The sequence below is a fragment of the Oryctolagus cuniculus genome, chromosome 9 (assembly GCF_051225735.1).
Source record: "Oryctolagus cuniculus isolate XC-2025 breed Fujian yellow rabbit chromosome 9, ASM5122573v1, whole genome shotgun sequence".
NCBI classification, from domain to species: domain Eukaryota; kingdom Metazoa; phylum Chordata; class Mammalia; order Lagomorpha; family Leporidae; genus Oryctolagus; species Oryctolagus cuniculus.
The window spans coordinates 81,677,230-81,692,497 of record NC_142875.1 but is presented as its reverse complement, the minus strand read 5'-3'; the positions used below and the strand labels follow the sequence as shown (position 1 = coordinate 81,692,497).

Below are 15,268 nucleotides of genomic sequence, written 5' to 3'. Positions count from 1 at the left end.
AGGCGGCAGACAGGCGGACACTAGTAAAACCCTTATGACAGGTAATGTGACTCATTCAAGTTTCAGTCAAAATTACAACTTCAAATTCTGCAAGTTCAAATCCTGGGTTGCACTAAATAAGATTTGTCTCCACCTGCCCTTTACAATTCCTGAGATACCGCCAAGAAACAGTCTAAAACCACAATGCAACTGCACTGTGTATATCTCCAATGCCAAGCAAGCTACTATATAATTCTTAATAAAGCACATTTCATTTTCAGAAAGCTTTGAATACTGGAAGTCACTGAAAGTATACTGCATTGATCTGCCTCAAAATATCTGAGGAAAAAGCCAAGATTTACTTGAAGTTGTATAGGTCTTTATCACTATTGCTTCTTGGCATCAATTTTGTGGGATATCATTCATACATGGAACATGTATCAAGTGTTTATTATGTACTTATCACTGAATTAGACCCCAAGGGTATAAAGACAATAGTCTCTGCATACAGAAACACAAAACCAAAATACTAATCCATGTTCTATACAACCATCTCTGCTTCAGTAAGCTACACACTAAAAAAGTAGTCTTACTCACTTTTATATTCTTCCCACAAGCATGGAGAAAGGATGTAATAAATATCCAGTAAGTCTAAAAAACCAGGAAAAATAATTGAAATTTAAAATCTAAATTTTTAGACAATTTTATAAAGGAAGTATGTTTATTCTATTACCAGTTCCAGATAATCAATTCTACCCACTCATAGTAGCTAAGTTATGTATCTTAAGTCACAAAACCAAGGTGAATCATTCTCTTGGACATAATCTGGTCCAAATTCTAAGTCTGAAAGTCCTTTGGCCCTGCCACCCATGTAGGAGACCCAGATGAAACTTTTGGCTCCTGGTTTCAGCCAGGCGCAGCCCTGGCTATTATGGCCATTCAGGGAGTGAACCAGCAGTTGAAAGATTCTGTCCCTGCCTTTCTGTCATTCTGCCTTTTAAATTAAAAAAAAAAATTTTTTTTTTTAAATATATCTATAATGAAAACAAACCTTTGATTCAAATACCTTCCTTTTACACATAATGAAGGAATTGCAGAAGAGACGGAAATGTTTCTCAAGTGTCCCTCAAATGGATAGTGTTAAAGAGTATGCACTAATCTGCCAGGGCTCCCGTGACAAAGTACCATGGACCACGTGGCTTAAAACAACAGAAATTTATTTCTCACACTTCTGGAGACAAGAGTCCGGCAGCATGATGTCAGCAGGGATGGGCTTTCCTCAGGCTCCTCCTCACTTATAGATGGTCATCTTCATCCAGGATCTTCACAAGGTCTTCCCTTTGCGTCTGTGTCCTGATCTTTTCTTCAAAGGACACCAAACATACTGAACTAAGGCCCATCCATGCAATCTCTTTTTACATTAATTGCCTTATATGACTCAGGGAGGGAGGGAGTTATAAGGGCACAATTCAACCCACAACACTCTGTCCTCTGATCTCCTCAAACTCATATACTTTTTTAAAGATTTATTTATGTATTTGAAAGGCAGAGTTAGAGACAGAGGCAGAGAGAGAGGTCTTTCATCTGCTGGTTCACCCCCAAATGGCCGCAACGGCCAGAGCTGGACCTATCTGAAGCTAGAAGCCTGGAGCTTCCTCTAGGTCCCAAATGTGGGCACAGGGACCCAAAGACTTGAGCTATCTTCCAGTGTTTTCTCAAGCCATTGCAGAGCACTAGATTCAAAGTAGAGCAGCTGGGACTCGAACCAGCGCCCATATGGGATGCCGGCACTGTAGGCAGCGGCTTTACCTGCTACACCACAGCACCAGTTTTCCCTCATATACTTTGACATACAAAATATATATACTCTGTCTCAACAGCCTCCAAAGTCTTAACCTGTTCTAGTACCAACTCTAAATATAAAATCCTATCTAAGTGTCATTAAATCAGTTATGAGAGGACTCAAGGTATGATTCACTCTGAGAAAAAGTTCTGAGGGCAGCATTAGGGGTAACAGTTAAGTTGCCACTTAGGATGCCACACCCCACAGCAGAGTGCCTGGCTTGAGTCTTGGCTACTCCACTTCAGATCCAGCTTCCTGTTAACCCTGGGAGGCAGCAGGTGATACATCAAGTACTGGAGACTCTACCACCTACATGGGATACTCAGATTGAGTTCTGGCCTTCTGGCTTGGGCCTAGCCCAGTCACAGCTGTTATGAGCATTTGGGGAGTATAGTGAATTAAAGCTCTTTCTGCCTTTAAAGCTGCAGCCTGCAGTGCTGGCATCCCATATGGGTGCTGGTTCAAGTCCCAGCTGCTCCACTTCTGATCTAGCTCTCTGCTATGGCCTGGGAAAGCAGTGGAAGATGGCCCAACTTCTTGGGCCTCTGCACCTGCGTGGGAGACCTGGAAGAAGATCCTGGCTCCTGGCTTCAGATCAGCACAGCTCTGGCTGTTGTGGCCAACTGGGGAGTGAACCAACGGACGGAATACCTCTGTAACTCTTTCAAATAAATAAATCAAAAAAAAAAAAAAAAAAGGATGAGTATGAAAGGACTATATGCACACAGAACTTTTCAGAACAATGGACCATCAAAGTATAGTCAAGGAAGTGAGAGGTGGCCAATAGACAAGAACACAGAAGCAGAAAAGAGTAGTAAAATATGACAGTGGATAGGAAGACCAAACAACATGATTCAAGGTCTTCATTAACTTACGGTATCTGGTCTTTATTCTAAAAGCAATGGAAAGCAACTTGAAAGACTTCCTTATTGTTACTATGAGAGTTTATTTGAAAGGCAGAGAGACAAAGACAGTGAGAGCTCCCAGCTGCTGATGGACTCCTCAAAGGCCCATATTTGTGAGAGCTGATGGGATGCCATACCTGAAAGCCAGAAAGGCCCATTCAGGTCTTCCACTTGGGTGGCAGGAACTTAAAAGTGAGTTTGGGCCGGCGCCGTGGCTCACTAGGCTAATCCTCTGCCTGCGGCGCCGGCACCCCGGTTCTAGTCCCGGTCGGGGCGCCGGATTCTGTCCCAGTTGCCCCTCTTCCAGGCCAGCTCTCTGCTGTGGCCAGGGAGTGCAGTGGAGGATGGCCCAAGTGCTTGGGCCCTGCACCCCGTGGGAGACCAGGAGAAGTACCTGGCTCCTGCCTTCCGATCAGTGCGATGCGCCGGCCGCAGCGCGCAGGCCGTGGCGGCCATTGGAGGGTGAACCAACGGCAAAGGAAGACCTTTGTCTCTCTCACTATCCACTCTGCCTGTAAAAAAAAAAAAAAAAAAAAAAAGAGAGAGAGAGTCTGCTCTGCTCCTCTCAGGTCTGCATTAACAGGAAGCTGGAGTCAGGAGCCATGGCTGGGAAATAAATCCAGGTATTCTGATGTGGAACATGAGCATCTTAACTGCTAGGCTAAATGCCTGCTCCCTAAAAGGTTTTAAGCATGATCCTATTTTCACTTTCAAAAGCTCACTTTGGCAGAAACGGGGTACAAAGGGCTTCAAAGGTGCTGATTCTATTCCTTGACCTAGGTAACCGCTTTCACTTTCTGAAAACTCCATCAAATCATGATAGTTGGGGGGGGGGGTGCTGTGGCATATTGGGTAAAACCACCACCTGCAGTGTCAGCATCCCATATGGGGTGCTGTTCAGAGACCTATTTGTTCCATTTCCAGTCCAGCTCTCTGCTATGACCTGGGAAAGCAGAAGATGGTCCAAGTGCTTGGGTCCTTGCACCCACGTGGGAGACCCAGAACAAGTTCCTAGCTCCTGGCTTCGGATCGGCTCAGCTCCAGCTGTTGTGGCCATTTGGGGAGTGAACCAGCAGATGGAAGACCTTTCTGTCTCTCCCTGTCTGTAACTCTACCTCTCAAATATATATATATAGTAAAACTATCAGGTAGGCAGGTAACTACACTGGAGTTCAGAAGACATGTCCAAAAAGAAATGTATTTGAGATCAACATTGTTAATAGAAGCAGTGGGTATAAAATCACTCAAGCAATGTTTAATGAGCTCTCGGACACAATGATACTGAGTAGAACAATGTAGGCATCATAATCAACAACTTATCATGGATCTTATAGTCAACAAATCAGTAATAACTTCAACTATTATTAAGTACCATGGTGAAAACAAACAGGGAAATGTTAATAGTGACACGAGTGGAGCTACTTTACTTTAAATTTGAAGAGTCAGGAAAGGCCTCTCTATGGAGGTGAAATATCAGGTGAGACCTGAAATGCTGAGAAAACACCAGGCACAGGAAGAGAACAGCACAGCAATGAAAGAACAGTGCTTCAAGCAAGAAAAAACTTGGTGTGCCTGAAGAACAGAAAAACTAGTATAAATAGTATAGATGGAGTGCAGCAAAGGAACACTGATGCAGGATGTGGTTGGGGAAGAAGTCAAAGACCATAGTTTAAGCAGACAGTGATATCATGTATAAATATATATATAAAATATTTTAAAGACTACTCTAGTTGCTCTTTGGATAAAATTGTAGAGTGGCAAAACAAAAGTGAGGAGATTAACATACCTAAGTGAGAAATTAGATCACATTGGGGGAAGCTAAGGGCAAAATAAATGACCTAGAATTAAAACTTAAGGATTTCTGCAGGTCAAAGAACTAGAGAAGTCAGCAAAGATGACAAAGAAGTAGCAGGAGAGAAAAAAAAAAAGTACTCTAAAGAAAAAATGATAAAGAGTCAAATGCTTGCTGTGTAATTAGAAAGGATGAGCAGTGAGTAAGGCTTATCAATACAGAACATTCTGGAGACCTTAAAAACTTATTTTGCAGGATAGTGACAGAGCCTAAAATGGATTGGGTTAAATACTAACTGTGAGATGCAAGGTGGGGAAAAGGAAATGGATAAGACAGTTCTTTAGAGAAACTTGGCTGTAAATGAGTTGTGTTAAAAGACTTCTAGAGATTGTTTAAATGTTGATGGAAAAGAGTCTGGCAAGCTTGAAATTCTAAAGATAAAGAATAACTGACAATTGGGCTGGCGCCATGGCTCACTTGGCTAATCTTCCCATATGGGCGCTGGGTTCTAGTCCCACTTGCTCCTCTTCCAGTCCAGCTCTCTGCTGTGGCCCGGGAAGGCAGTAGAAGATTGCCCAAGTGCTTGGGCCCTGCACCCACATGGGAGACCAAGAAAAGCACCTGGCTCCTGGCTTCGGATCCACCGGCTATAGCAGCTATTTGGGGGGTGAATCAACAGAAGGAAGACCTTTCTCTCTGTCTCTCTCTAACTCTGCCAGTAAAAAAATAAAAGCAGCAGCAGCAGAGGGCAACCCTCTCCACTGAACAGAAAGGAGAGTAGTAGATATATACAAAAGTTCTTGGAACTCGAGTTGTCACTCAGAATCATATGTTCTTTCCATTAAAATCATTGAGGGTATTTTGAAAAGTATCCTATGTCAGACAACAATACAAGTAAAGGGAAGTTAAACTAGGATTACTTAGCTTGAAGGCAAATAATGATTCAATATATATTTTTCAAATAAATAAAGAATAATTATGTTACAATATGCATCAATGCCAGCTATTTTTTATTAAAGAACAGAAATAAATAAATTAGAAGGGCATGTGTTGTAACACAGTATGTTAAGCCACTGCTTGCAATGCTGTCATCCAAATGGGATGTAGGTTGCTGTCCCGGCTGCTCCGCTTACAATCCATTTCCTAGCTAATGTGCCTGGAAGAACAGAAGACAGCCAAGTACTTGTGCTCCTGACACCAGGTGGGAGACCCAAATGGACCGCCTGGCCCAGACAGACCCCCTCCTGGCTTTGGCCTTGCCCAGTCCCAACTGTTGCAGTCATTTGGGAAATGAACTAGATGATGGAAAATCTTTCTCTCTTTGTCCCTGTCACTCTACCTTTCAATTAAATAAGCCTTTAAAAACATTTTTTTTTTTTAATTAGCAAAACACATTCAACTGAAAAGAGATTCAAGCACTTTTTTAAAAAGTTATACTTTGGATCAGTTCTTTGAAAGAAGGGTTGTGGAAACTGACTATAAACTTTTTATTGGACCACTTTAAGATCAGGATAAATATTTTAAAGTATTTATCTCAGACTGAGAATTCATCTCTAAAGTATTAAAGAAACTAGAAAATAATCTTGAAATGACCCTAAAAGGAATAGATAATCAAAAGCCAACATCACTCTATTTACTTACCTGTACTGTGAGGACTTAATTTCTTGGTCATAAAACCACAAATCTAAAGACAGCTGGTAAGGTTAAAATTCAGAACAAAAGGCTTCTATGATGGAATTCTATACACTGGGTGAGGCTTCTCCGTGCTGGCCTAAACACCCTTTCCACTGTAAGTATCAGGCATGACTAACTCATGTGACAGCATCATGTTTTTTATATTATAAACTGCCCTATAAATGCAGTTACTCTACTTTGATCAATGTTTCCTTAATATCAAAAGGTTAACATGTTGGACAGAAGACTAGGTCTATTAGTCAACTAATATTAACTGACTATTGTTAAATCACCAAGCTCCAAAAACAGCAGTGACCATTGAAGATGCCCACTCTCATGGCACTTAAATTCTTAAGACATGATAATCTTAATACTCTTTTAGCAGTCTTTACACTGCAAAGGGAGAAATACTACCGTTAGCCACTATACTTTTAGCCTTAACAATTGCTTTATCATTTCTCACAATTAAACATTTTTTCTATTTTTAATTTATTCAAGATGTCTAGCCCAAGACTCCCATCACATTTCCTGCAAATACATAAATTTGCTTATATTCTTTAAAAAAAAAAAAAAATCTTTAACTCCATCAATGCCCAGTGGTACAATACACTATATTCCTACAGCATTAACACCATCCATGTACTGACTTTCAATTTCCTAGAGTGAAAACTCTCTTGATCTAGTCATGAAATCAATGCCATTTCCTTTTTCGTGAAGCCTTTTCTATTCTAAACCAAATTTCTACCTCTGGTTTGACATTTGGAACCAAAATAAGAATCAACCCAAAACTAGTCTTAAGGAACTAAGGAAAATCAAGTAAGATCTACTTCATCAATTTTTTAGGTTAACTAAAACAAACTACGGCAAATACCCAACAGTGACAATTCTTCATTCAGTTGTTAAAGATCTTTGTTAACAGAATTTATTTAACTCAATATATTGTTTACAAAGCAAATGTTTATTATTCTTTAATTTTAATGTAAAATAATATCATAAAAAGCATTCTTCTAATTATTACAAATACAAAAATCCCCTCAGTTCTCCAGAAATTCATAAAATTGATGTAATATCTTCTAACATCTACTAATAACACAGCTAAGTAAAAAGCAAACACAAACAAAAATAAAACTACTTATAAATAATGCTGACCAACTTTAGAAACTGCTACCTGAAAATTTATCAGGAAATAAGAGCCCGACTTACATAATTTAACAATCCATTTATTGAATGCTACATATTTCAAATGTGAGTTAAAATAAGAAAATATTAAAATAAATTATAAACATTAATTACAGTAGCGTACATAAACAATTTAAAAGATCTTAAAACATGATTATCCATTATAGCAACGTATAATCTGTAGAAACTATTTAAAGATTAAATGGTATAAATTTCTTCTTTCAAATCTTGAATTTTATGAATAGAATTCTAAATAATGGCCACTAACAGCTTCACTGAAAAATCAATACTTTCTAACCTTATAAATTAAAGCAATCATAAAGATGCATTCAATGCTTCATTACAATTCCTTGCCTATCTTGAAAGAAACCTAAATATAAAATATAAAATAAATATAAAAAGAATAGGCAACTATGTGGTTTAAAGATAATGTGGGATACAGTGGGAATAGTATGTCTGATCTAGACATGAATCCCAGTTCTATCTCTGACTAGAGAAACAATGTTGGATAAGTTGCTTAAGCTAAATTTTGCTTCACCTTTATAAAATCCTTGTAGAACTGTTAAGAAAATTTAGAAATGAAATAATCTCATTCACACAAGGGCCTATCACTGTAAGGTATTAAATAAACAGCAGGTGGTTTTTTTTTGTTTTTTGTTTTTTGTTTTTTTTTTGACAGGCAGAGTGGACAGTGAGAGAGAGAGAGAGAGACAGAGACAGAGACAGAAAGATCTTCCTTTACTGTTGGTTCACCCTCCAATGGCCGCCACGGCCGGCACGCTGCGGCCAGCGCACCGCGCTGATCCAGTGGCAGGAGCCAGGTACTTATCCTGGTCTCCCATGGGGTGCAGGGCCCAAGCACTTGGGCCATCCTCCACTGCACTCCCTGGCCACAGCAGAGGGCTGGCCTGGAAGAGGGGCAACCGGGACAGAATCCGGCACCCCAACCGGGACTAGAACCCGGTATGCCGGCGCCGCAAGGTAGAGGATTAGCCTCGTGAGCCATGGCGCCGGCCTATAAACAGCAGCTGTATTATTAAATTAAGGTCTGTTGCTATAAAGTTCCTATTGTTTATTGCAGCAGCATTGCAGAATATGAAGAACCACCTGCAAAAGTGTAGCTCAAAACAGTATTAGCTTCCCCTCAAAATCAGTTTTTTAAAGGCAACAATCATGACAAAATAGTGAATTTGCAACACTATTTATCAACTAAAGGCTATTCTTGTAACAATTAAGTTACTGTATAGGCTGGTGCTATGGCGCAGTGGGTTAATGCCCTGGCCTGAAGCGCCGGCATCCCATATGGGCACCGGTTTAAGACCGAGCTGCTCCACTTCCTATCCAGCTCTCTGCTACAGCCTGGGAAAGCAGTGGAAAATGGCCCAAGTCCTTGGGCCCCTGCACCCATGTGGGAGACCTGGAAGAAACTCCTGGCTCCTGGCTCAGATCAGTGCAGCTCTGGCCGTTGCAGCCAACTGGGGAGTGAACCATCGGATGGAAGACCTCTCTCTCTCTCTCTCTCTCTGCCTCTCCTTTCTCTGTGCAACTCTGACTTTCAAATAATAAATAAAATAAATCTTTTTTGTTTTGTTTTATTTGACAGAGTTAAGACAGTGAGAGAGAGACAGACAGAGAGAAAGGCCTTCCTTCCATTGGTTCATCCCCCAAGTGGCCGCTACGGCTGGAGCTACTATGATCCGAAGCTATGAGCCAGGTGCTTCTTCCTGTTCTCCTATGCGGGTTCAGGGCCCAAGCACTTGGGCCATCCTCCACTGCACTCCCGGGCCACAGCAGAGAGCTGGACTGGAAGAGGAGCAACCAGGACTAGAACCTTGCACCCATATGGGATGCTGGCACCGCAGGCAGAGGATTAACCAAGTGAGCCACGGCGTGGGCCCCAAATAAGATAAATCTTTAAAAAAAAAATTGTTACTGTAAATTGGTAAAAACAAAAACATATATCTAACTACCATATTATTTCTAGAGGATTCTAAATAAATAAGTAACATAGCAAGAGAATTTTACATATTATTTCCAAGAATTTTCTTACCAAAATTCTACTTTTGCACAAGGTCAGGAAACTAACCTGTGGTCTGTAAGTTAAACTAGCTAAATAATGTTTATAAGGAGCAATGAAGTCAGTGGAAATTAGGAAGGAAAGAAAGATTATCTCCAGTCACTTACCATCTCATTATCTTCATTAAAAATGCTATGAAATTAAATTGCAGTAAAATAGTTGAATGACAAATAAGAAAAAAGAAAACCTGCATACAGGAAAAGACCATAAAACCAATGAAACATGGCTTCTAAGACTATTAGTAAAAACAGAAAAGAAAATAATAAAGGAAGAGAAAGAACTCACATTTTCTACCCAAATAAATTTTCTTTCATTTTGTTATACTACCAAAAAAAATTTAAAACCCCATTACGAAGAATTCAGAATTACAACAAAGAAAATGTAAGAAAGCTATATAATTATTACATTAGTTGTAGAAGAACTAACTCCAAGGGTAAAACTTTCATTTTAGAAACCCAATCTGAAAACAGATAAAACTGCCAAATAAAAACATAAACCAAATGAGTGTATTTCAATCGACTCTACTAAACTTGAACACACTTTTAACCAGAAATGAACAGATGTTGTTTCCTTAGTTACTAATAAAGTTAAAGGCTAAGTAGTCTAATAGCTCCTCTCAAAATCTTTAAATCTTCCCATTAATTTAGGAAAAGCAGTCCAATGAAAAATAAAAATATGAAAATTTTAACTGGACAAATGTTCCCACACGAAGTCTTCAGGTATTCACCAAGGCAAGTAAAATGCTTGTCAACACAACTGTGGCTAGTACTAGGACCAGAGGTGAGACTGTGTTGAGTCTATGCCTCAGTCAAGCTGAAATTTAAGATAGCTTATTGACCTTAACAAATTCTGTACTGAGAAGTGTATTACCATATATATTTATTAGAATTTTCACGCTTCAAATACGACAATATGATCACCCAAACAGAACATTTTCTTAAGGAATTAAAAACATTAATATAAATGACTGAAACTTCTATTAAGTGTATAAAAAATCTGAGATTAACTATTTACCATTGAAGTTCTCTTTCCAGAGTTATGTGTACTACTCCTTCCTCTTGTTCCTACGCATTGAGTTACAATGCATTGATGGTTTCTATAGAACATATATTCAAAATTACTGATCACACATGTATACTCTATTTTTAAAATTATGCCATTGACTGTAGTCTAAGATGCTGGGTATGAATTATAACCATTCTTTTATGGCTTTAGGGGTAGATAATCAAAAAAATTTCCACACTTCGCTCTGAAATTTACAAACTATACAACAGTGAAAATTTTGTAGGCTTCAAACATTTGGCAATTCAATCAACTAAACAATCAACCTAAATGTAGCTTTGTAAAGTAAAAAAAAAATTTTTTTAAAAGACACAAGGTATCACCAATTCTTCCTTTTTCAGGCTATTTCAACAAACATCACTACTTCTTACCACCCTAAAGAAATTTTAAGGAGAAAATCTAGTATATGTGCAAGGAGGCCAACTGTTTTAACTGTATTTTAATTTTAAAAATAAAAATTTGGTATACCGAATTATTTGTCAAGAGAAAGAAAACCACCACTGAATAGGATACTCATTAAGTCCTTAACATAATCTCCCCTCACAAGCAAATTTACAAACATACAGCTATTGATTATAATGAGAAAATTTCTATCTATAAATTATAACCCCTAAAACTCAAAAAAACATTAATTCAATCTATTCCTTCTGCTGTTACTTATTTACTCTGACTACCCAGTGTACCAAAACTAAGCTAATATTTGTGTGATTCCAGACTAAGGCATCACTCTATGTGAGTTGCAAGTGTAAAAACAAAAACAACACACCTTTAGCCCTTATTACTACATTAAATTTCAGTGAAGACGACAAGCTTATTTGGTCAAAGCAAAATACATTAACAACTACATTGCTTCAACATTTCCAAAGATAACACTACCAATTTTATTTTTTAAGTACTTAGAAAATCAGTCTCATAAAATCAGACATTTCTACAATTTTTAAAGGCCAGAACAAATATTTCCTATCTTTTGAAATCATGATCTCTTTCAAAACTTACTTATATAAAAATCTGAACAATTCCATAATCTATATTAGATAAGAGATAACTTCAAATATTTAAATCAGTCCTATCACTCCAACAACAAAGAACCAAATCTGTAAGTAATCTTACTCTAAAACAGACAAAACTAAAAAAGCCAACATTTCTTTTAGAAAAATGAAAATAAAAATAAAGACTACCTATTTAAAAAGCAGTACCAGAAACTAAACTTAATGACCACACAAGTATCTTATCAACAGAATTATGACATGTACAAAAGCATGAATTTCACAAAAGGAAAAGTAATTTTATACAAAGGTTATGAAAAAAAATAAATATAACTTAAGCTTACTGATCCAAACAATAAACTATGTTCTATTTAACAAAGATGGTGACTGATTATAACTTTATTTTTATTGGAGACCAAGTTAAAATGGGATCTATTTTATATATATAATATATAAACATATATTATATAATATATAACCATATATATAAAATATATAAACTTACATTATATATATATATATATAATGGAATAGTGGGACTATAACTGGAGGCTGGCACTATGGCACAGTGGCATAGTGGGTTAAGCCAATGCCTTCCATGCTGGCATCCCATGAGCACTAGTTCAAGTCCTGGTTGCTCCATGTCTGATCCAGCTCCCTACTAATGTGCCTGGGAAAGTAGATGAAGATGGCCCAAGTCCTTGGGACCCTGTCACCCATATGGGAGACTCAGAAGTTGTTCCAGGTTCCTGGCTTTGGCCTTGATCAGCCCTGGCCATTGGGGAGAGTGAATCAGCAGTTGGAAGATCTCCCTGTATTTTTTTATTTTTAATAGTATTTATTTATTTATTTGAAAGGCAGAGTTATGGGAAGGGGGGGGGGAGGAGTGAGTGAGTGAGTGAGATCTTCATCTGCTGGTTCAATCCCCAAATGGCCACAACAGCTGGGGCTGGGCCAGGCTGAAGCCAGAAGCCAAAAGCTTCATCTGGGTCTCCCCTGATTGGCAGGGGTCCAATCACTGGGCCATCTTCCACTGCTTTCCCAGGTACATTAGCAGGAAGCTGGATTCGAAGTGGAGCAGCTGGGACTTGAAGTAGGGCCCAAATGGGATGTCGCTTTAGCAGGTGGCAGCTTAACCATTACACCACAACTTTGGCCCTGGAAGATCCCATAAAAAGAAAGATGGGGGAAAAAAGGACAGAATTATACATTTAAAAAAAGAGTAATAACTGAATAGAAGAAAAATTTTTATAAAAATTATTAAATGGTAAATTTCAAATGTTTATATTTTTAACACAAAGTAATGACTTATAATAGTGATTTCAGTATCTTTCACTTCATATCCATTCTTCACTTGTTTCTCTTTTGAAAAAATGAATTAGTTACAATGTTTAGAGAAACTATGAACTATTTTTCTGCTGCAAAAAAATTGAAAGTCTTTCAGAATGTTAATTTCCCTGCTTATCTCATAAGTGTAAATTATAAAATATTAGTTGGTAATGATTAATGATCTCTGAAATAATTATTAAATAGTACTCAAAAGTACTAGCAGATGAAGTTCGATATGTAACAAAATGTGGAAATTTGTTGACTTCATATCTAATATAAACATGTTTCTTCATACTCTGTTCTCCCACAGAAAAGCCTCTACTTCCTCAATATAAATTAGTTTAACTGCAATTCAAAAAACAAGCTACTGATTTACAATAGTATTAATTCTAAATGAGTTTTATATAGATAGAAAAAAGGGAGACATACAATATAACAGTTCTTTGATTTGTTCCCAAATTAAACCCTCTTGTACAATTTTGAAACTGTCCTAATTCCATAATGAAACCCTGGGAACTACAAATCTAAGTAACAAGAAATTTTACTCTAAAAGAAAAGAATGAAAACATGGATGAGGTGTGTGTATATATAAATATATATATATTTACACACAAAAAATGAGTTAGCATATTTCTACCACATACTTAGTTAAGATGAACAAATATGTACAAACATACACCAGTGTTAAACAAGATAAAGCAAGGTTAATATCCATTCACATGTGAACAGCAAGGAATAGTACACATAAATATAAATTGTATTATTTCACTAAAGGCAATGAAATAACAACCTTACTGATAATATTGTAACTAGATTTCAGTCTCAAAACTTAAAAAAATAATATAAGGATATGGAAAAATATTTAAAGTAAAATTGAAATGAAACAGCAAAAAATTTTAAAACAAAGACACCAAAAAGAATTATGGGATTCAGAATGGGCGGGGTTAGGACAAGGATCACGACTGCTTTGTATGATAAGGATTATAACTAGCTGGGATTTCTCACAAAACGGAGTGAACTGAAGCGGAGATTAAAGAAATACTTCTTATAAAACAAAGGTAGTGTTTCTTTCTTCATGTTGCAAAAAGAAATGAATAATTATCTAGGGTAGTGTACAGAAAGCTGTTTGAAGGCAGGGGATACATTACAATACAAGACCTCTGAAATGAATTCCATCTTAGTTTTCAATTTTAAAACAAAGAAGCACAATCTAATAAACTATTCAGTAAGAGAAATATTTTTTGTTCTATAGCAAAATCAGAACAGAAATCCTATTCTATAGGATAAACATTATGATCAATGCAAAGCCACTATTCCAAAGTGAATAGAGAAGTAGAATATCATAACTGCTTGAGGAGCTATTTCTAACTATATAGTGATTTGCCTCTATAGCCCTTCCATGTTTTAGGCAGATATCCTGCTAAGTGGGGCAATGAATATGTATGGATTATGTAATGAATATGTACAATACAGAGAAAATTAATTCCTCAGGTGATTGATAAATATATCTACTGTCCTGCAAAACTGGCTGGAGAATTTTGTTCGAACTAAGTGATATGCTGATTATGACTTAGAAATAATTTTGTCACACAGATTAATTAGCTGAAATATAATTTTACTTTTAAAATATATAGGGCAATCAGCTAAGAAGCCTTATAACAAGTTAGTATTTTTTTGCATATTAAAAGCAGTGAAGAAAAAAATCCTAGTTTTATGAAAAGTTAGATTTAAGTATGAACTATTAAAAAATTGTTTGGCATTATCTACAAAATAGATAATAAACTTGCTTAAAATTCAACTGTAGAAAAACATCCTAGTTCCTATCCATTCTACTCAAGTGTTTTTAAAATAACCAAAAGTATTATAACAGAAGATTATAAAAACATTTAAAATACAACTTTATAATTTTTATTTGCAATTTGGAATTTAAACAACTCACTGGGAACATCCTCTGTGAGGCAATGTAGCCTGTTTTTATTTAAAACTATTTAAACTTCAAGACAGGCTCAATAATGCTTTTCAAGGGCAAGCAACAAATGTGTTAGCTGAAAATAGCCAACTTAGTGACTATCTGGGACAAAGACTTGATTATGTGAGCCTAGAGAGCCTCCCCACCTCTGTCTCCCCTGTGGAGGAGGAGGTCTTTGTGTGCTTTTCTGTGGTGGTTCCACTGAATTCATTACAATAGAGATGGACATTTCATATTCATAACGATCCAACATCTGAGCAATCTTCTTCCGAGATACACCATGTTTATTCCTCCTACCAAAAAAAGAAAAGGATTTTAAAACTTTTTTTAGAATGTATAGACTTAGAAATTAAGCATTTTTAGAGTCACAAAATAGATTCTAAATATTTTTGCAAATAAACATCAGAAAATATATTTCATTTACTTGTACTGTACACAAAAATTTTTGTCTCAAAAAATTTTTAAACATTTTT

The 15,268-nt window shown here is 37.0% G+C and overlaps 1 protein-coding gene across 11 annotated transcripts in view; it reads right to left on the bottom strand.

Moving 5' to 3' along the window:
• Positions 1-11,368: 11,368 nt before the first annotated feature.
• N4BP2L2 (NEDD4 binding protein 2 like 2) overlaps positions 11,369-15,268 on the bottom strand; it is a 30,686-nt gene continuing 26,786 nt past the window's right edge. For 4 of the 11 annotated variants that reach the window (XR_016213332.1, XR_016213333.1, XR_016213334.1 and 1 more), the window contains 2 exons: positions 14,942-15,088; positions 11,369-12,655 (listed from right to left, as the gene is read on the bottom strand). Coding sequence is in view for 5 of the 11 variants with exons in the window: in XM_089304258.1 (XP_089160384.1) it covers positions 12,637-12,655; positions 14,942-15,088 (166 nt within the window). In the remaining 6 variants the exon portion in view is untranslated. Of the gene's footprint in view, positions 12,656-13,403; positions 15,089-15,268 lie in introns of those variants that run through there. The other 7 variants (XM_089304257.1, XM_051831833.3, XM_051831834.3 and 4 more) reach the window with 4 other exon arrangements.